The sequence below is a fragment of the Diabrotica virgifera genome, chromosome 8 (genome assembly GCF_917563875.1).
Source record: "Diabrotica virgifera virgifera chromosome 8, PGI_DIABVI_V3a".
Lineage (NCBI taxonomy): Eukaryota > Metazoa > Arthropoda > Insecta > Coleoptera > Chrysomelidae > Diabrotica > Diabrotica virgifera.
Window position 1 is genome coordinate 140,983,157 of NC_065450.1, and position 21,416 is coordinate 141,004,572.

The 21,416-nt window shown below is 32.7% G+C and overlaps 2 protein-coding genes across 6 annotated transcripts in view; one reads left to right on the plus strand and one right to left on the minus strand.

Annotated features, from left to right (window-relative positions):
• LOC126889811 (negative elongation factor D) overlaps nt 1-21,416 on the plus strand; it is a 124,613-nt gene that overhangs the window by 74,954 nt on the left and 28,243 nt on the right. For all 4 annotated transcript variants that reach the window (XM_050658472.1, XM_050658473.1, XM_050658471.1 and 1 more), the window contains one exon: nt 7,791-8,001. In XM_050658472.1, coding sequence (XP_050514429.1) covers nt 7,791-8,001 — 211 coding nt within the window. The remainder of the gene's footprint in view (nt 1-7,790; nt 8,002-21,416) is intronic.
• LOC126889809 (uncharacterized) overlaps nt 19,909-21,416 on the minus strand; it is a 168,098-nt gene continuing 166,590 nt past the window's right edge. For both annotated transcript variants that reach the window (XM_050658468.1, XM_050658467.1), the window contains exon 9: nt 19,909-20,081. The gene's annotated coding sequence lies outside the window, so the exon portion shown is untranslated. The remainder of the gene's footprint in view (nt 20,082-21,416) is intronic.

The following is a 21,416-nucleotide window of genomic DNA, read 5'->3' on the forward strand; positions in this document are numbered from 1 at the left end:
GTGCATCATATGAAAAAAAGGCAAGAAAGGTTTTTTATCATAAATTAGACGTGAAATTTAAAAATAATTTCTAGTTAGAAATATCTCAGTGGCGTACTGTTTTTTTCTTTAAAATAATTCAGACCATTGCCCGTAGGCGCGCCAATGATGAATACAAAATTCTTATTTGTATGTCATAAAATTCGTAATAACTACCTCCTAAAATTCACCAAATTTCATGTTCATAGCTCAACTGGTCTTAGAGCAATAAATAAATTGGCAGTTTGAAATAAAAATTTCAACACCCCATATCTCCGAAACTAAGCATTTGCGGACATATGTTTATAGAGCAAACTGGCATTCATTTTTCATGTAGAATTAGTCCTTAAAATTTTTCATACTTATTTACTAACACCCTGTATAGGCCTGTTTTTCTCAATGCTAATTTAACACGTTGACGGATAGTGCGTCAAATGTATAAGCAAGTGTTGTGACACCATATGTATTTTTTAAAGGAAAATAGAGTAATTGCTGAATTTCTTTTAATGCTTATAGTTTATGTAAACAAAGAGTTTTTTAATGTTTTTTGTAAACATGTGGACGCCGGCCAAGGACATCGTGTCACATTTCATAGTAGACGTAATGTGACATCTGTAGACGTAATGTGACATTTTTTGACACCGATTTTTTGTCACAAGTCGTTATTTAAAAAATGTCGTCTATGGACGTTGTGTCACATTATATCAATGGAAATTAGACGTCTATAGACGTTCTGTCCATCAAAGTGTTAACCAGTGAAGTGCATATGGAGATGTTACAAAACGCAAGTGAGCCGTTCATTTTGAAATTCTGGAATATTATCCAGATGAATTCGGCAACTTGGAAATATCGTTTCAACAAGAGGGTGCTCCTGCCCACTATTATGGTGCAGTAAGACGTTACCTAGATGAAAAATAACGTGCTAGATGGATTGTACGACGAAGTTCGATAGAATGGCCAGCTCGGTAACCGGACCTCACATCATTAGACGTTTGTTCTGGGGGGTACTTGAAATTTAAGGTTTACGCTACAGTATTGACGACAGTATTGACATTTTGAAATGACGAATTGTTGAAGAATGTAGGGCGATTTCCCCCGACACATTTGAACGAAGACGACAAGAGTTTAGCAATCGGATGCATTACTGTCACTGTATTTATTTAATTTATTCACCAAAATCAGCTTAAGCCTAAACAACATTAGTATGATTGAATAGGTATTGTCAATACCTTTCAAAGAGATATCACTTGCCATAAGGTCCCATTCAAAATGATCGGTCACAGTGGCTCTGTAACGTCATCTATCACTATTACGTCACCTGTTATGACTATAGTTCATTCGCTTTCAAGATGAGTAACGACACCAGTTTGAGACGCCTGATTGGTGGCTTTTTCGTGTCGTCGCAGCTTGTTATTGGTTAGAAATTAATTTATAATATAGAATAAATTAATTTATAACAAACGACAAGCTGCGACGACACGAAAAACTCACGAATCAGGCGTCTGAAACTAGCGTCGTTATATTTTCGTAGCGTCGGACGCGTGTTTATTTCCTCCCTCCAAATTTCACTATTATAAGTTTAGTATAACCATTTAGTATAACCGCATGTGAGCGGCCGTGGAGTAACGGCAATACCGCTGGCCTCATACGCCAGTGCACGTGGGTTCGCGCCCTGCCAAAGGCAAACCATTTTCATTTCCAATAATGACACGAGCCGTCTCACCGTGCCTCGGAGAGCACGTTAAGCCGTCGGTCCCCTGGGCTAGTGTACATCGGCACTAGTTACTTGAAACAGGGTTAAAGATGTAAATGGCGCCGGAACTGTCCGAAAGGATCTCTCCGGCAAAAATGCCATACGATATTATTATTATTATAGTATAACCATTAAAAAGATACGAGGGGGAGGAGACTTTTGGCTAGCACTGTAAAATTTTATATACATAAATCATACGGGGGTCGTCACAAGTGCTACGTGGCATGTGTGCGGGAGTACCTTAATGTTTATTTTGGAGAATGGATAGGAAGACGAGGAATAGTTGAGTGACCCACACGGTCATGTGACCTGAGACCTGATACTCTGTGATTTCTTCCTGCGGGGCCTTCTCAAGAACCGCGTTTTTGCAAGAGGACTACGCACCCTTCCCGACCTCCGAACTGCAGTTGAAGAAGAATTTGAAAATCTTCGCGGACAGCTTGACGTGCTTCGCCGGACCTGCCTCTTCGTTGCGAAACGTTGCAATAAATGCATTGGTGAAGATGGGCATCAATTTGAACACTTACACCCGGTTCCACCAACGTGATCTAAGTAAAATCTTACGTAAGTTTTGCTTAGTCAAAAAAATTTCTTAGTTGAAATTTGCGTTCCACCATACAAGTTTTTACTTAACTTAGGGCCGGTTTTTCAGTGCTGGGTTAACCTATTTATTTTTTGGTCACCGAAATATTCATGGTTAATCAGTTTTTCAGTACTAGGTTAGAGCTTAAACTCGTTTAAGTTAACCACGATTTTAACCGATCCTCGTTAGATGGTTTAACTCCGAATTTTGCGGTTACGCTTGCGCATTGGTGCAGTGAATGCATCACGTTTATTTTTTTGAGTACCTGCCTGACAGAAGAGATTAGTTGGGTTATGTTATTTTGTTTCATCGCGGGAAGTATTCTAATACCTTATTATTATAAGGAAATTATTATTATCGAAATTATAAATTATTATCGTTATTATATAGGAACGAATTATAAGGAAATATATTTAAATATAACTGTGACAGGTACCTATGTTTACACTTACTGTAACAGGATTTAATGCATTATTCCTAGTAATATTTTAAAAAGATTATTTTATATTTGTCTACACAGCAAAATAATTAGTTACCAAACAGTCTGACTCCTTATTCCCTGGTCAATATGTTCAAATAGTGATAAGACCGTGGTCTTTGACAAACAATCGGAAAAAAAGTCTAAATCATCCCAGTAATTGTAATTCTCTTCTGTTATGAAACCGAGGTAGACGTTATGAACTAAACAAAGCTTCCGAACATGATACTGCATTGCATTAATCATTTTTTTTTTATTTGGTTATGAAATTTTTTTTATTTATTTTTCTGTCAAATTGATCATTTAATTGAATTAATTAATCATTTTTTTTATTTGGTTATGAAATTTTTTTTATTTATTTTTCTGTCAAATTGATCATTATTTCTCGAATTGCACATGCGCACGTACAGTTACTGCTGCCAACAAAAGAAAAAAAGTGGTTAGCTACCGAGATTTTCTTAACTTGGTTTAAAGCACTGAAAAACGCTATGAGGGTTAAAATATTGGTTAAAATTTAAACTAGGTTAGCTAACCAAAATTTTAACCGCTCACTGAAAAACCGGGCCTTAGCCAAGAAAAAACTTAAATTATCAGAGATACCAACTTTGCAAAATTGTCGAAAATTCTTAACCTTTTGACTCGTTTTTAATGAAAAAACGCCAAAAAAGAAGAACATTTGTGCCACTTTTGACATTAATGTCATTAGACATTAGAAAATGTCATTTCAATATTTATTGTAATTTGTTATTAAATATGGTTCTTGTCATGTTCTTGTGTATTTTGCGAAATTACTTGTACTCTGGGCTAATTAGCAAAATACAAGGAAAAGTTATTTACCAGCAATTTTATTGCTGGAATCGAATCTTATTATTATATGTATTTATAATATAGGTATGCAAAGTCCGCAGATAGTGTGCTACTTTTTTTATAAACAAAATGGCGCCCGAAAATCGTGTTTTTTTTTTCAATTTTTGCTCTATAACCCCAAAGATTTTAACTTTACACCAAAAATACTCAATAAAAATTCACCGCAATTAAATTCTGCATAGAGACGTATTTTTTCCGATTCACTTCGGTGAAAACTTTCCTCGTAAAAAGCGGGTTTTTCCAACAAAATCTTTAATTTTCAACTAAAATTTTAGATAAGTAATTGTTAATCAATAATTAAATAACTTGGTAATATAAAAGCCCTTTTCATAAAGATTATAATTCCAGAAGCTGATGGAAATTTAGTGAACAGTTTAGCAACAATTGAATTGTTAATTAAAAATTTACGGTCGCTATACTAACGACAATAATTATGATGCATAAGAATAACTATGATTTTTTCATAAAAAGACACTATACCTATCTAGTGTACTTTACAGAATTGAAATTGGACTATTTAGGCGGCCTCAGGAATATTTTAAAATTATAAACAATTTTTTGGCTTATAAACAAATAAAATATCTCGGGAAATATTAAACTAATATAACTTCTGAAAACGGTATTCGAAAAACAACAGCAGGACGCTTCTTTTAAAAGAAAAAACGTTTAATTATGACGAGTGGTTCCTGAGATACAAGCGGTTAAAGTTGACCGGAATTTACGGCAAAGATATGAACAATAGGATCATAATTTTTAAACCATCACCTTTTTATTTTTGTTCTCTTTCTCCACACCAATTTTCATATCTTTAAAATACTCATAACATATATTATTATAATAAAAACTATCGATAATACGTGTGAAAATTGCCAAAAATAGCAAAATTCCAATCAAAAATTAGGTTGGAGACAATGTAACCCTCTAAGTTCAAAATCGGTATACGTTAAAAAAATGCATTTTCTCGGCTTCCCATGGAGCAATTTCCTTCATTCCTTTTTGTTTCCTAATAACTCGATTAGAGCCATCAAAATAACGTATTATTAAATGTCAAACTTGCTTTTGTTTTGTTATAATAGATTAATTTATTTATAAGAACAGAAAACTACATATTTTTTCCAGTTGTAGGCTTTTTTAGATAAACTTACTACAAGTGTACCTTTTAAAGTTAAAAATATAAATATTCTCATTTGAAAGCTGTATAGTTATTTAAACAATTTTTATTTAAACAAATTAAAATTTTGTGTTATAATAAATAAATTAATTTATTATAACAAAACAAAAGCAAGTTTGACATTTAATAATGAGTTAGTTCGATGGCTCTACTCGAGTTACTTGGGAGCAAAAAAAGAATGAAGGAAATTGCTCCATGGGAAGCCGAGAAAATGCATTTTTTTAACGTATACCGATTTTGAACTTTGAGGGTTACATTTTCTCCAACCTAATTTTTGATTGGAATTTTGCTATTTTTGGCAATTTTCACACGTATTATCGATAGTTTTTATTATAATAATATATGTTATGAGTATTTTAAAGATATGAAAATTGGTGTGGAGAAATAAGACAAAAATAAAAAGGTGATGGTTTGAAAATTATGATCCTTTTGTTTATATCTTTGCCGTAAATTCCGGTCAACTTTGACCGATTGTATCTCAGGAACCACTCGTTATAATTAAACGTTTTTTCTTTTAGAAGAAGCGCCCTGCCGCTGTTTTTCGAATACCGTTTTCATAATTTAATTTAGTTTAATATTTCCCGAGATATTTTATTTGTTTATAAGCCAAAAAATTGTTTATAATTTTAAAATATTCCTGAGGCCGCTTAAATAATCCAATTTCAATTCTGTAAGGTACATTAGATAGGTATAGTGTATTTTTATGAAAGAATCATAGTTATTCTTATGCCTCATACTTATTGTCGTTATTATAGCGACCGTAAATTTTTAATTAACAATTCAATTGTTGCTAAACTGTTTATTCAATTTCCATGGGCTTCTGTAATTATAATCTTTACGCAAAGGGCTTTTACATTACCAAGTTATTTAATTATTGAATAACAATTACTAATCTAAAATTTTAGTTGAAAATTAAAGATTTTGTTGGAAAGGCCCGCTTTTTCCGGGGAAAGTTTTCGTCGAAGTGAATCGGGAAAAACACGTCTCTATGCAGAATTTAATTGCGGTGAATTTTTATTTGGGTGTTTTTGGTGTAAAGTTAAAATCTTTGGAGTTATAGAGCAAAAATTTAAAAAGACACGATTTTCGGGCGCCATTTTGTTTATAAAAAAAGTAGCACACTATCTGCGGACTTTGCATACCTATATTATTAATATATACAATCGTAAGATTCGATTCCAGCAATAAAATTGCTGGTAAATAACTTTTCCCAAAAATGGCCTATTCTCCGATAATTAGCCCAGACTATTGCTCATTTATAATGAATCTAGTTTAGAATTATTAATTAGTTTAGTATTAATTTAGTTGCTAGTTTAAAAATATAACGGTTTAAAAATTTAGAGAGAGTTTTTAAAATTACGGCATGTAATAGATTTGATTCGTCAGAGTATGGAAATAGTTTATAAGAATATTGAAAAATAAAAAAAGAGTAACTTTTCTCATCAAGAAAACGAGGAATTGATTTCTTTGGTGTCCAAATACAAGGACATCATTGAAAATAAAATACCAATGGGGTGTATATCAAAGATAAAGAGACTACACTACACTATACTATATACTATAAACTATTACATACTAAAAAATAAAAATGTATACCATTTTTATTCAGTTGCAATGCGAAGGCAAAACAATCTTACTTTTCAATTAGAATACGGAGTGCAGTCCAGTCCCTTTAATCGCGATTTTCGGCTCTTATTGGAGCCTCATCGGAAAGAACGTAGGCACTGTTCTCCATATTTTAACTGATTCGCATCGAGAGCTTTTCCCACCCATTGCAACCGAAGTGATGATAGTAGGTGGCTAGCGCCATCTGGCATTGAAATACGAAGTAGTTTTCAATCCTAATAGTAAATTAATAATATTGAAAAATATTAAAAACATTACTAAAAGATTTTTAAATTGAAAACTTATTGGTACACTTTCCTGGTGACACCTCCAAGACTTCTACAATTTGCAAGTCAAATGGATGCTGCAGTGAAGACGAAAGGGAAGGAAGCTAGTATTACATACTACTTTATAATATGTACGGCAGAATTTACAAAAAATAGGAATATAAAAATCAAATTAGATCGCAAGAATGCGAGTTATCCTAACGTAATATCAACAGAAGAAATTTCACCTCACTCATTTGTCAATATATGACAGAGGATGAATTTCAATGCATGCTTCAAGTTAATATTTTTCTTTGGTGGAACGAAACTCAATGGGTCTTAAGTAAAAATTATTTCTTAAGATCAAATTTTCACTTAAGGGCATTACAGTAACCTTTTTTCGAATCCGTTTTGTAATTTCTTTGAATACATTCATTTTGACGCTACATTTTTGAAGTTATACTTCTTTAGGCGCGATTGAGGGTGAAATTTTAACATTCCCGGCGCATGCGCACAACGACAGTATGGTGTTAGTCGCTAAATCTTTTAAATTATGTAGCGCAACTAAGGTGTGCGTGAAAAGAATATATTAGTGTTTTTAGTAAATATATTTATTATAATTTTTGTGTCTTTGGGAGTACGGTAATAAATATTATTGAAAATGTTTATTCAATTATCTATGTGTCACCGCGATTGTCATTATTATGACCGAGAAATAATCGTACGTGAGGGTAACCTCGGTAGCTCGTCGATAGAGCATTCGCCTAGAGATCGGAAGGTCCCACGTTCGAATCCCGGACAATGCATATATTTTTTTGATATTCTTTTAGTTCTTTCTAAAATTAATTTAATATTTAAATACAATACAAAAAACTGTTTAAAGTAGATATATTGATTTTGTTGAAAGCATAATATAGAAGTATAACTTCTTACGTGCGTACAAAGTACACACACATTCTTTTTTTTTTTCTCTCTTAATGCAAATTTGTTGCCTGACTTATGCCGACCTCTGTATAAATTAAAACATTGGAATAAATACATTTTTGCAGGTTTCCTGTTGTATCAGTAGGAATCATTCGGTGGGTTGAATGTACAGTAACGGAACCCAGCTATTTTAAACTGTCTACAGAACACACTCCGATTCACCTTGCTTTACTAGATGAAGTAGTGACTTTACATCCTCTATTGCACAATCAAGTACTGAATCTCCTGATTACTTTGTTTGAGTCCAAACAAGATGAATTAGAAATTTTAGTTCAGGTAAGCCTTAGCAAATTTATTATTTAATTCCAATTTGATTCGACAGTAGATATTTTATGTAAACATTCCAAATACACACACCGGCAAAATTAAGGGAATACCTTAAAAATGGGGCATGTTTGATGTCTCGAATCTCCTAAACCAGTTGTCCGATTTGAGTGATTTTTTAGTACATATGTTGTAGCCATATTATTTAAGAATATCGGTGTAATAATATTGTTGCTAGACAGGTAAATGTCATTTTATACCGGGTGTAACAACCATACTGTCTTTTTTTTTCCTTAAAGTTAGGAACACACTGTGGAATATTCTAGCCTGTATAAAATATTGAAATTAAAACTCAGTTATAGCCTTACGCTTTCTTAACATTTTCTTTTTTGATTCATTTGCTTATGTTGGATAATAAAAAAGTTAGGTACTTTAACAACTAGCCATGTTCTTCATCAATACGGGGTCATTCTAAACAAGTGCGACAAACTTTAAGGGGTAATTCTGCATGAAAAAATAATGACAGTTTACTTTATAAACATATGTCCGCAAATGCTTCGTTTATGCTGCTTCGAGATATGGGATGTTGAATTTTTTCTTGCAAACTGACGACTTATTTATTGCTCTAAAATCGGTTGAGATATGGCATATGCAAATGAAATTTGGTATGTTTTAAGAGGTAGTTATTGCGCATTTTTTGACATACAATTGAGAATTTTATATTCACCATTGGCGTGCAGCGCGCATACGAGTAATATGATCGGTCATATTACCCATATGCGCGCCAATGGTGAATATTAAATTATTAATTATATGTCAAAAAATGTGCAATAAATACTTCTTTAAACCCACCAAATTTCATTTGCATATCTCAACCAGTTTTAAACAATAAATATATGGTCAGTTTGTAAGAACAATTTCAACATCCCTATCTCGGAAACGAAGTATTTGTGGACATTCGATAATACGTTATAAAGTAAACTGTCATTCATGCAGAATTACCCCTTAAAGTTTGTCGCACTTATTTAGAAACACCCTGTATTGATGGAGAACATGGCTAGTTGTTAAAGTACCTAACTTTTTATTATCCAACATAAGCAAATGAATCAAAAAAGAAAATGTTAAGAAAGTTTAAGCCTACAATACAGTTTTAATTTCAATATTTTATATCTTCTTCTTGTAGTGCCTATCCGTTTCGGATGTTGGCGACCATCATGGCAATCTGTACTTTGCACACTGCTGCTCTGAAAAGATTTGTAGTGCTTGTGTTGAACCACGTACGTAGATTTTTCAGCCACGAAATCCTTCGCCATCCTGGTCCTCGCTTTCCCTCTACTTTTCCCTGTAAGACCAGTTGCAGCAGTCCATATCTTTCACTCTTTATATATAGGCTAGAATATTCCACAGGGTGTTCCGAACTTTAAGGAAAAAACACAGTATGATTGTTACACCCAGTATAAAATGACATTTACCTGTCTAGCAACAACATTATTACACTGATATTCTTAAATAATGAGGCTACAACATACTAAAAAAATCAAATCGTTCAACTGGTTTAGGAGATTCGAGACATCAAACATGTCCCATTTTTAAGGTGTTACTTTAATTTTGCCGGTGTAGAATTGAGTTGGTTTTCGCAAAGAAAACTAAAAACCATTAAGTGAATGATTACCAGTTGAAGTGTGAACTTCTTTAGGATGTGTATTAAATGACGTGTAGTATTGATTTTTAATTTTTATAAGCTTGTATTCGCTCCGTGCGTGACCATGGTGGGGATACACGAAACTATGCCGGCGCCTGTAGCGGCGAAATATGACAACTTTGGCCAATAATGATTGAATAATAATTTTTTCAATAGACGTTTTGATTTTTATTATTTATATTTTCATACTGACTTTCTTTCCTTCCCCGATCTGGTGGTATATTCCTATCGTCATCTATTTCCATTTTGTGTTACACACACAAAATTAATAAAAAAAAATGAATAACCATTTTCAATTTCGTTGCAAAACGAAAATACAGCCGAACCATATTCTAGTCCAATCAGAGAGTGCTGCAAGCACCTCTACCGGTTTCGAAACTTATTAGTCTCTCATCAGGAGGCACATATGCTGCTCTCCCTGATCCAACCAAAACAAACCCCAGCGTGCAGTCCCGGATTGCAACGAACGAAATGGCATAGATGCCCTAGCGGCAACTGCTAGCAAAAAGACTAAGTTTTCACTCTAATGGCATATAAAACAACATCATGCTATTCCACATCCCACCAGAATGAAAACAATGGGAACCTTCTCTGGTTACACCTCCGAGGCTTCTACAATTTGCAAGCCATACGGATGCTGAGACTAAGGAAGATGAGGGAATTCTACAATTTACAATTCACGTCCCATCTGCTCAGCGCGGTAAAGTTCCAACGAGAATGGTTCCCTTCATATTCCACACAGAGTAAATGTAAATCAAAAATGAATAACCATTTTCAATTTCGTTGCAAAACGAAAAGGTTCCCATTGTTTTCCAGAGAAGGTTCCCATTGTTTTCATTCTGGTGGGATGTGGAATAGCATTATGTTGTTTTATATGCCATTAGAGTGAAAACTTAGTCTTTTTACAAAATTAATAGTTCAAATAGACCCAGCTAGTGTTAAAATCTGGGACTAATAATTATTCACACTGCGTAATTACTTTCTATTTACACTTAATTAATGTTAACACCGACAACTAAACTATAACGAAAAAGTGAAGAAAAACCCTTAAAATTGATATTTTCTTCAGGGAACTTCCAAATATCTGCTTTTTAATTTGACGTGTATTTGACACTCGAACTTATGGTTTGTATAATAAATTTTATTAAAAATGGTAAATAAATTACATTAAGGTTGATATGAACCCTCAATTAATTTGTTTCTGATCCTAGAGATGGCTGTACTGTAGCATGTTACTGTGGTAACATTTTCAACTTAATTGTAGATTTCTACATGATGACTCTGTAATAATGTAGAAACCTGAACACTATTCTGTCCTTACACCCATTGGCTCAATTGGTCCTGTTGCCAAATTGTTTAGACAGTAATTTTATCACGGCCTAATAACAATGTAATGTTAGCAAGAAACATTTAGTCCATGTTGTGATGCCGCTCCCGTCTAAAAAAAATTATCGTTCGGTTTCTCTGCGGATTCCTGTTCAGAAATGTTCTCTTTAAGGAAATATGAAGTGCGCAGGGCGAAATTTTAGGCCAGAAATTGTTTAAATTTTTTTTTAAGAAATTCAAAAGATCACCCTTTTTGCTCCGGAAAATATTTTTTTAGGTTTTTTGGGCCATTCTAACAACAAAGGTATGTTGTCATTTTTCTCAAAAGTTGATAGATTTCGAGTTAAGGGCGATTTAAAATCTGAAAAATGCGATAATATGCATTTTCGAAGTTTAAAAACTTAAAATAGCCAAGTGCTTGAATTAAAGTTTAAACATTTTTTTTTTTCAAAATTATGACGTTTGTCAAAACGTTTGGCCCTTATTATAATTAAATTTTCGAATACATATATTTCAGTCGTAATATTTTGTAATAAACAAAACTAAAACATATCATTTATAAATATTTTAGATTCATAACAAAGAAGAAAAAAAAGCTTAAAAATAAACAATACAATATCTATTTCAACACCTATTTACAATATCTATTTCAACACCTGATCAATTTCAGTTTGAAATTAATAAACTAATTATGAACTATACCCACAAGAACACAAATAATACCTTGGAATTTCCAATTAAATACGATTAAATGGAGTTAATACAATCCCCAAAACAACCTTTATTTCTTTTGAACTTTTATTTATACAATCGACTTCTACATAAGAGTTTTAAGTGAATGTGAATGAATTTGTAAATAATATTTTCGAAATATCCTAGCGGTTTTTTTGTCGATGGCAGGTAGACAGTGGGTCGTGACGTCAGACCCGTTTACGCGTCTCTGAAGAAATTTGAATGTTATAGCATTTTCAAAGCTGCGTAATAAGCGTATGAGTTAAAAATATTTGATTTTTTTGCATGCATGCGTTTTAAGATCATGTTACCTTATATTTTTTAATATTATTTTAATATTTAAAAATATATGCAAGTTCCCTATTTGACAATTCACTTTTAACTGCAGTGCCTTAAAATTTTTAAAGCACTAGTGCCTTAAAGTAGCATTTTTAACGCTCGTATGGAGTGCTAAAAATTGCATTTTTAACACGGTTGTAGAAAAAAGTTATTTAAACAATTTCTGCCCAAAAATGCCGTCCGGCACCCTTCTCATAATGTTTAAAGGAGACATTTTTGAGCAGGAATTCCAGAAAAACTGAATGGGAGGCATTTTTCATGCGGGAGCTACCACACAACCGGGACTACTTCTCTTTAAATTTTGTATATTATTATTACCATAGTTTTTTAAACAATTTATTTATTTTTTCAATTATTTACAATGTACCAATTACATACGCCAATCATATCGCACGACAAAACTGTGGAAAACCAACAACCAACCTACAGGTTACAGGACTTAAGCGGTCACCACATGTAAATGGGGGAAACTCCTGGAGTTGGCCGAAGAAATCAATATTCACCTTATTCATAGTCTAAAAGATAAAACTACTTTCTTTTATAGGAGATGGAGCAAAGGCGCAACCTCGATCTATGCTGGGTTTCGAGTAACTCACAGTTGCAAGTTGCAACTACTCCCATACTCCCAAGCTTCCGAACCGTACTCCATAGTTTCCCCCCGCAGCCAAAATCGACCAGTCATAATCGAAATAGATTCAGAAAGATTCAGATTGAATTACACTAAATACCAATTACCAATCTTGTGAATTTGTTTAGAAACATTGTTTAGAAAATTTCTGCCCAAAAATTTCGCCGGCACCCTTCTGATTTATTTAAAGGGGACATTTTTGAATAGGAATCCGCAAAGAAACCAAATTAGAATTTTTTTCAGACGAGAGCGGCTTCACATCATAGACTATTTGCATATTATGTTTCTCGGTAACTAAATATTCCAGTTGTTAGTCATCTCTTATCTCACACTGAAAAATGGTAATAAAATTTTATGACCGCTTGCAATCTTGTAAAAATCTTGCACAAATTTTGTTTATACATAAACTTTTTAACACATTGACGGACAGTGCGTCAAATGTATAAGCAAGTGTTGTGACACTATATGAATTTTGCAGAGTAGAATATACACTAGCGCGCAAGAAATTTAGGTCACTAGATGAATTAATTGATGCCTCGGATTTCCTAAACCTGTTGTCCGATTTGAATGATTTTTTTATTATGTTATAGCTTTATTATTTAAGAATCTTAATGTGTTAGTATTGTTGCTAGACAGGTAAATGTCATTTTATACCGGGTGTAACAATCATACTGTGTTTTTCCTTAAAGTTCGGAACACTCTGTGGAATATTATAGCATAGAGAAAAAAATATTGAAATTAGAACTCAATTGTAGCCTTAGGCTTTCTTAACACTTTCTTTTTTTATTCATTTGCTTTTGTTGGATAATAAAAAAGTTAGGTACTTTAACAACTAGCCATGTTCTTCATCAATACAGGGTGTTTCTAAAAAAGGGCGACAAACTTTAAGGGGTAATTCTACATGAAAAAATAATGACCGTTTGCTTTATAAACATTGTCCACAAATGCTTAATTTCCGTGATACGGGATGTTGAATTTTTTCTTACCAACTGACGGTTTATTTGTTGCTCTAAAACCGATTGAGATATGCAACTGAAATTTGGTAGGTTTTAAGAGGTAGTTATTGCGCATTGTTTGCCATACAATTAAGAATTTTATATTCGCCATTGGCGTGCATACGGGATGTATCTAAAATATTTATACCCGTATGCACGCCAATGGTGAATATAAAATTCTTAATGGTATGTCAAACAATGCGCAATAACTACCTCTTAAAACCTACCAAATTTCAGTTGCATATCTCAATCGGTTTTAGAGCAAGAAATAAACCGTCAGTTGGTAAGAAAAAATTCAACATCCCGTATCACGGAAATTAAGCATTTGTGGACATATGTTTATAAAGCAAATTGTCATTATTTTTCGCATGTAGAATTGCCCCTTAAAGTTTGTCGCCCTTATTTAGAAACACCCTGTATTGATGAAGAACATGGCTAGTTGTTAAAGTACCTAACTTTTTTATTATCCAACATAAGCAAATGAATCAAAAAAGAAAATGTTCAGAAAGCCTAAGGCTACAATTGAGTTCTAATCTTAATATTTTATCTATACTATAATATTCCACAGAGTGTTCCGAACTTTAAGGAAAAACACAGTATGATTGTTACACCCGGTATAAAATGACATTTACCTGTCTAGCAACAATATTAACACACTAGGATTCTTAAATAATAAAGCTATAACATACTAAAAAAATCATTCAAATCGGACAACAGGTTTAGGAAATCCAAGGCATCAAATAATTCATCTAGTGACCTAAATTTTTTGTCCGCCAGTGTAATAGCGAAATTGCTAAATTTGTTTTATGGAAACAATATGTTTTTTGTAAACATGTGGACGACGACCATGGATGTCATATTATATTTCATATGCATCTGTAGATGTAATGTGACAAAAAATCTACAAAAATCTACCGATTTTTTGTCATAACTCGTTATTTTAAAAATGTCGTCTATATACGTTCTGTTCATCAACGTGTTAAGAACTACAAATATCTGAGAGAATAAAGTCAATGTATGATAGAAAAAGAATAGAAGAAAAGAATAGGATTTTGATTTTAAATTCGGCAAAATATATTTAAGCAAGGCGAAAACATCGTGTTTCTTGGGAAAAATATTCCCATGAGATCTTTTTGCGTAATCAGTTTCATGAGATACCGCAGAATAAGGTCCAAAAAGGTTATAATAAAGATATTAAAAATGATTGTTAACAGAAAAAAATACTCAAAACTATTTCACTAACACCAAAACTAGTTCTTCTCTGTCTTGCTCGTCGATTTATTGCATTTCGATTTAATGTCCATGATTCAGCTCCTTAGTAAAGCACACTGTGTACATAACATATAATTAGCCTTATTCTGAGGGCCAATATCAGATCTTTGCTGCATAAAATCTTTTTCATTTTCACGAAGTTGGCACGTGCTTTTTCAATTCTCTCTCTTATTTCTGGAGTATAATCGTTATTTTCTGTGATTATCGTTCCCAGTAAATATATTTTTTACTCTCTCAGACTGCTGACCGCCTACCATTAATATTTCATTTGTATTGTTGTTCTTGCTGTACAATGGGGCATTCGATTCCATAGAACTCTGGACCGTATTAAACGAAATGAATAACGCAAGAAAGTCATCTAAGATTTGCCGATGACATAGTGCTCATTAGCAACAATACAGAAGAACCAATCTACATACTAAAGATGCTTAAACATGAATCTGAGAAAGGCCGTTTAAAAATGAATTTAAATAAAACAAAAGTGAGATCGAAAGTGTCGAAGAGTCACACGATCAAACTAGGCAAACAGAATCAAACGGACGAGACAGCTATAAGAATCTGAATTACTTGGGCAGCAGTTGCAAGACTCAGTGATGTGTTGAAAAACAAAAAGATACCAATAAATCTAGAAAAAAGGGTACTCAACTGTTGTATTCTACCAGTTAGAATCAGAATCAGAAATATGCTTTATTGTCATGAAAAATTGTACAATTTTATCGACAAAGCTTATAAAAAGTCAAGACAACAAAACAATAACAATCCAATTTACTAAAATTACATAAATCGTCAATATATTTACAATAATAACAATAATAATGAAGTTAAACAGAAGTAGTCAATTGCAAAATTTAAGTAAATTGCAAATGCATAGTCTACCTAGTAATTAATAAGTTTAAAAGTTAAGCTGCTGCATATGACACCCAAATATACACAAAAAAAAAATGATAATAAAAATACTACTTGTGCAAAGGGTACTGTAATTTCTTAGTTATTGATTAAGAAAATCTTCTACTGAATAATATGGTCTTTCAGATAGGTAGGCTTTTGTCAGTTTACGGAATTTGGGGAAAGATGCTGCAGATTTAAGTTGTAGAGGGAGATGATTGTAAAGTTTTTTTGCGAAATATAATATAGATTTCTTTACTAACTCAGAGGACGGGGTCGGCATATAGACGTCAAACGTAGAATTTCTCGTGAAGTAGTCATGATTAGGTCTTGGTGGAAAGACATGTAGATGTTTACGAATTAAGCAAACAGTTTCTAAAATATACAAAGATGGAAGGGTTAAAATTCTGTGATCTTTGAAGTAACTTCTGCAATGTGTTGTTCTTCTGAGGCCAAACAGATATCTAATTGCTCTTTTTTGTAATTTGAAAATAACATCGAATTGGGCAGCTGTACCAGAACCCCAAAAAGGAAGACCATAACGAAGATGTGACTCGAACAAAGAAAAATATGTTATTTTGGAAGATGCTAAATTGAGTTCATTCGAAACAGATCTTATAGCATAGCAAGCTGAGGATAGTTTCTTCCTTAACAAATCGATATGGTGGGACCATTTAAGGTTGCTGTCTAAAAAAATACCAAGAAATTTCACAGAATCAACGGTACTGATCTGGCTGTTATTAAGAGGTAAGGGTTGAAGGACTCCTTTATAAGACAATGCTACTGTTTTATCTACGTTAAACGAGAGTAAATTAGAGTCAGACCAGGTTTTTATTGTAAGTAGATCAGAAGTTATAGTAGCATGAAGAGTTGCAATATTTGAGTTGCTCCAAGTGATACTGGTATCATCAGCAAAAAGAAAGATTTTTCCATCGATTTTTAAACTAGTGATGTCATTAATAAAGATAAGGAAAAGTAGAGGACCCAATACTGAACCTTGAGGTACCCCACATACAATGTTTTTGAGACTAGAGTCTGTATCATTTGCTCTAACCAGTTGTTTCCTATCATCCAAGTAAGATTGAAACCAATCTAAAGAAATACCTCGAATTCCGTAGAAATTTAGTTTTCTTATCAAAATGTTATGATTTACACAATCAAAAGCTTTGGCGTAGTCACAAAAAACGGTGGCAGTGTGAAGATTATTGTTCAGTGCTTGATAAACCTCATGTAGTACAGAAAAGATGGCATCAGTGGTGCATTTATTATTTAAAAAGCCGAACTGATTTTGTGATAAAATGTTGTTTTCAACTAGAAAGGACATAAGTCGGGCTTTTATGAGTCTCTCAATAATTTTGGAGAGTACCGGTAGTAGTGCAATAGGTCTATAATTGCAGGTATTAGATATTTCACCACCCTTATGAAGAGGAATAATGATGGCTGTCTTCAGGCACTCTGGAAATTTACCTTTCTCAAAGGAATCATTAATTAATGAGATGAGGACTTCTAACACATTTTCTGGGAGATTAGAAAAAATTTTTATCGATAGACCATCAGTACTACAGGAGGATTTGCTTTTGATACTATTGATTGTTTGGATCAGTTCAGATTTATCGACTGGTTTTATAAAGAATGCATTCGAGACCTTTCTTGAATTAGGGAGATAAGCAATGGGATCTTGTTGTGGCAAAATAGTTGATGTAATATTTTTACTCACATTAACAAAGTATTCATTTAGATTTTCAGGGTCTGGAAGGGAAATTGTTTTAGCAGTGTGGGTTTTATTTCGAAGATCGTTTATTATGGACCAAGTTTCTTTTGCAACACTTTTTGAGCTTCCCAAACGGTTATGGTAGTAGTCTTTTTTAGCTGATTTTATAAGTTTAAGATAGGTTGCCCTGTACTTGGTGATATATTCAGTGATAGAAACGTTGATAGTAAATTTCCTGATATAGAGAAGAGAACGCATATTCTTGGAAGATATTCGGATATTCGAAGTTATGACTTATGGAGTGGAGACCGTGAGACTTACAGGGTTATCAGCCAATATATTAAGAACAACACAGAGGGCCATCGAACGAGCTCTCTTAGGAGTATCTCTGAGAGAACATATTCGAAATGGGACGTACGAAACAGGACGAAGGTGGAATATGTTATTGGAAGAATTGCGCAAATGAAATGGAGCTGGATAGGACAGGACACGTGCCACGGCAAAACAACGAAAGGTGGACGAGAAACATTTTACAATGGAGACCACGCGAGCATAGTCGTAGCAGAGGAAGACCACAAAGACGATGGCTAGATAACTTCAAAGCAAAAGTGGGGAGAAACTGGTACCAAATAGCACAAAACAGAGAAGAGTGGAGAACTCATGGGAGGCCTTTGTCCAGGAGTGGATGCAACCAGGCTAAAGAAGAAGTTATTGTTTTCTTTAGGGACATTCACTTAACAAGCTACATTTTTTTATGGATTCGGCTGCCTCTAGAGATGTATATTCTCGGGATGAATACAGTCACTTAACTTCCACAATATTATTATCACTTACTGACCCGTCCGGACAAGCTCGTAAAAACCCATAACCTTTTTCAAACACAGAAACAATCCACACTGCTTTACTATATTTTTTATTTTGATAGCAATTTCTGGCTGTTCTTCGTTTCTTATCAGATAAAACAATTGTTCCAGATATCGTTATCGCGTTTCCTCTTTTTACTTCTTTATCGATGATTATTCTGCCGCGCCGTTTTCATTTTCTAATATTCCATAATCTTTCTCTTCCTGCTCTTAAAGAAACTGTTTATTACATTTTTTTCTTTCTCATTTAATTTATACCGATCCAGATTAGCTCCATATAACAGTTTTAAGTTCTACTTCCATCAGTCTAATCAATACGTTTGTTTAACATACCTACCTATTATTCAGTGACAACACATTTTTTCTTTTGTCTTATTTATTTCTGTTGTTTCTGTACAGAGAAGAAATCAATATAGATGTAAGATTTTTAAAATTGATTATTACCTATTATTCCTTGTATATTGGTCCTTTTTTATTTTTAATATGAAGGTGAAAATATTTTTAACCTCTCCTCAATTAATTTTAGAAGTGGTTATTTACTGCTCTTACTCCATATCTATTTACATATCGCCCAATTGTTTTCCCTTAAATCTAGCTCACCACAAATGCAAAAAGTAATGGACAATGAAAATTTTAAAGATAAAGTAATAATTTCAATTAAAATCTTTAATAAACATAAAAGTGCGACAAAAGAGAAATACCATGGATGGTAGTTATTAGAAACACTATTTGACAAATGAAGACTATGCTCCAATTCCAATTCAAAATATAGTCAAATACAAAGCTTCAGAGATACATGAAAAAATACAAATAAAAAAAGACAACTTTATGGTACTTAACAACATTAAAATGCCAATTGCCAACTAGGGTTTAATCGAAACAAAAAGTACCGGCCCTAAATATATCAAAATCTAATACGGCCAAGGGGACTGAAAATATTTCAACAAAAGTACATAGTTAAATTAATTTCAGAAGGTCACGTTGATGCGTTATAAATAGACGTTATAGTAGTAGGCTTATATTACCTAATAACATTAAAACATTTTGTTGTACAAAGTAATTGATATGACAACGCTGTTAGGATAAAGTTCTGTGTGACGCGATTCAAGCAGAAGGCACTGCTATCTATCGAACATAAATATTACCGATGGTGTAGATGGCGCAATGTCATGGCGGCACAAATTCTTAGCGGCAATTCAAGATATAATTCTTGTTTAACGAGATTTTTCATATGTTTAAGAAAAAATATTCAACATTTTATTGGAAATATTTTCCATTGTTACAGTTTTATATATGTTGTTATTGAAATTTTATCCAATTTCTTACCGGTAGCTTTATTATAAGCCGAAACATATTATTTTTTCCTACTGTGGCAAAACTGTACATTCAAAAATTTTAAAAAAATTCATAAGTATTTCCTAGGATTATATCTTTATGCTGTGAGAAAATTAACAAAATTGTATGTTTAGTTTTCCCGCTTTATACTTGAAAAAAAGGAGTTTTTTTGAGTTTTTTCGAAAACGAAAACATGAAGTTTGCTCAAAATTTGTCAAAATACTTCTAGTTATCACATATACCTTCTCAATTTTTTTCAAATTTTTTGAATGTGTAGTTTATTTTTGGGGGGGTTCAGATCAACCTTAACGTCAAATGTCATATGTGTATCACATCGCCGCTTCGCAAGAACGTAGGCTTAAGTCAAAATTTGACGAAATTGACTTATTAATGCAGATCTACTAAAATTAGAAGTAACTATCGCGAGAATAAAGACCTATGACGTTAATAATAATAGTCGCTAAGAGATGGCATCAAGTGTCTATATTTGTTTGGCCCAAAATAGTCCAGAGTAATAAGGATTTTCTCGGGACACTGAAAGATCCAGGTAGCTGACTACTTTTTTAGTTATTGTAGACCTATAGGAAGAAAACTTACCTGTTTTCTGACTAGAGTTCGCGTCCGTTTTTAATTATTAACAATTTAGTGCAAAAATTGCGATTTTTTTTCGATTTTTTGCACTCCATTCAAAAGCTAAATAGTTGACATGAAATTACATATTCATTTTTTTAGAACATTGAAGAACCTTCAAAATGCCGATTTTTGAAAGTTAAAAAGTTAATTTGTTGCTACGCAAACTGCAAAATAAGTGAAAATCGTTATTTGTTAATAACTTTTCCTAAAACTACCTTAGAACTTTAGTGTTTCATCCAAAGTTGAGTATTATCGTACTTAACAAACCCTCAAAATTTGAGACCGATCCATTAATTAGTTTAAGAGTTATTCTATTTGTTTATCCCAGACACCTTTATTTTGCAATAAGATAAGACAGAAAATAATGAAGATAGTGCAATTCTGCGTATGGCAAATGAAAGTAGAAGAGTGATAGTATCAAAATGCATTAAAAAAGATAAAAAAAATAATTAATATAGTCAAAAATCCTAATGCCAAATTTTTGAAATTTTGTAGTTTATAGACATTTAGAATAACTTTAAAAATGATGTCCGTAGAAACAATCTTTTTATTTATCCAAAAAGATAGTATTTTAACACGAATTTTCAAATAAAAAAATTTAACCTGGGTTCATTTGGGACCAAGTTAGCCATATGTTTTTTTTTAATTCACAGCTAATTTGTTTATAATAATTAAGGAATCTCGTTAATGCCATTTTAAAGAATGCGATTTGTATTTTTTCTTAAAAAATTTGCACAAACACTGTACCTTCACAGCACCCTCTACGATTTTTCAAAAATGTAGTTCAAACGATTACTAGGGGGAACCTACAAATCCACGGAGTTAAAATACCGAAAAAGCAATTTTAAACGAATATAATTTTCTGTATCTCCGGATCAACTCAATGGATTTTGATTTACAAATATGCAATTTGTTTATAAATTTATTAATTAATAAACAGTCTAATTTGTTTAAACAGTTCTTGAAAAAATATTTTTTTTACAAAAATCTATTTTTTTAATCATAG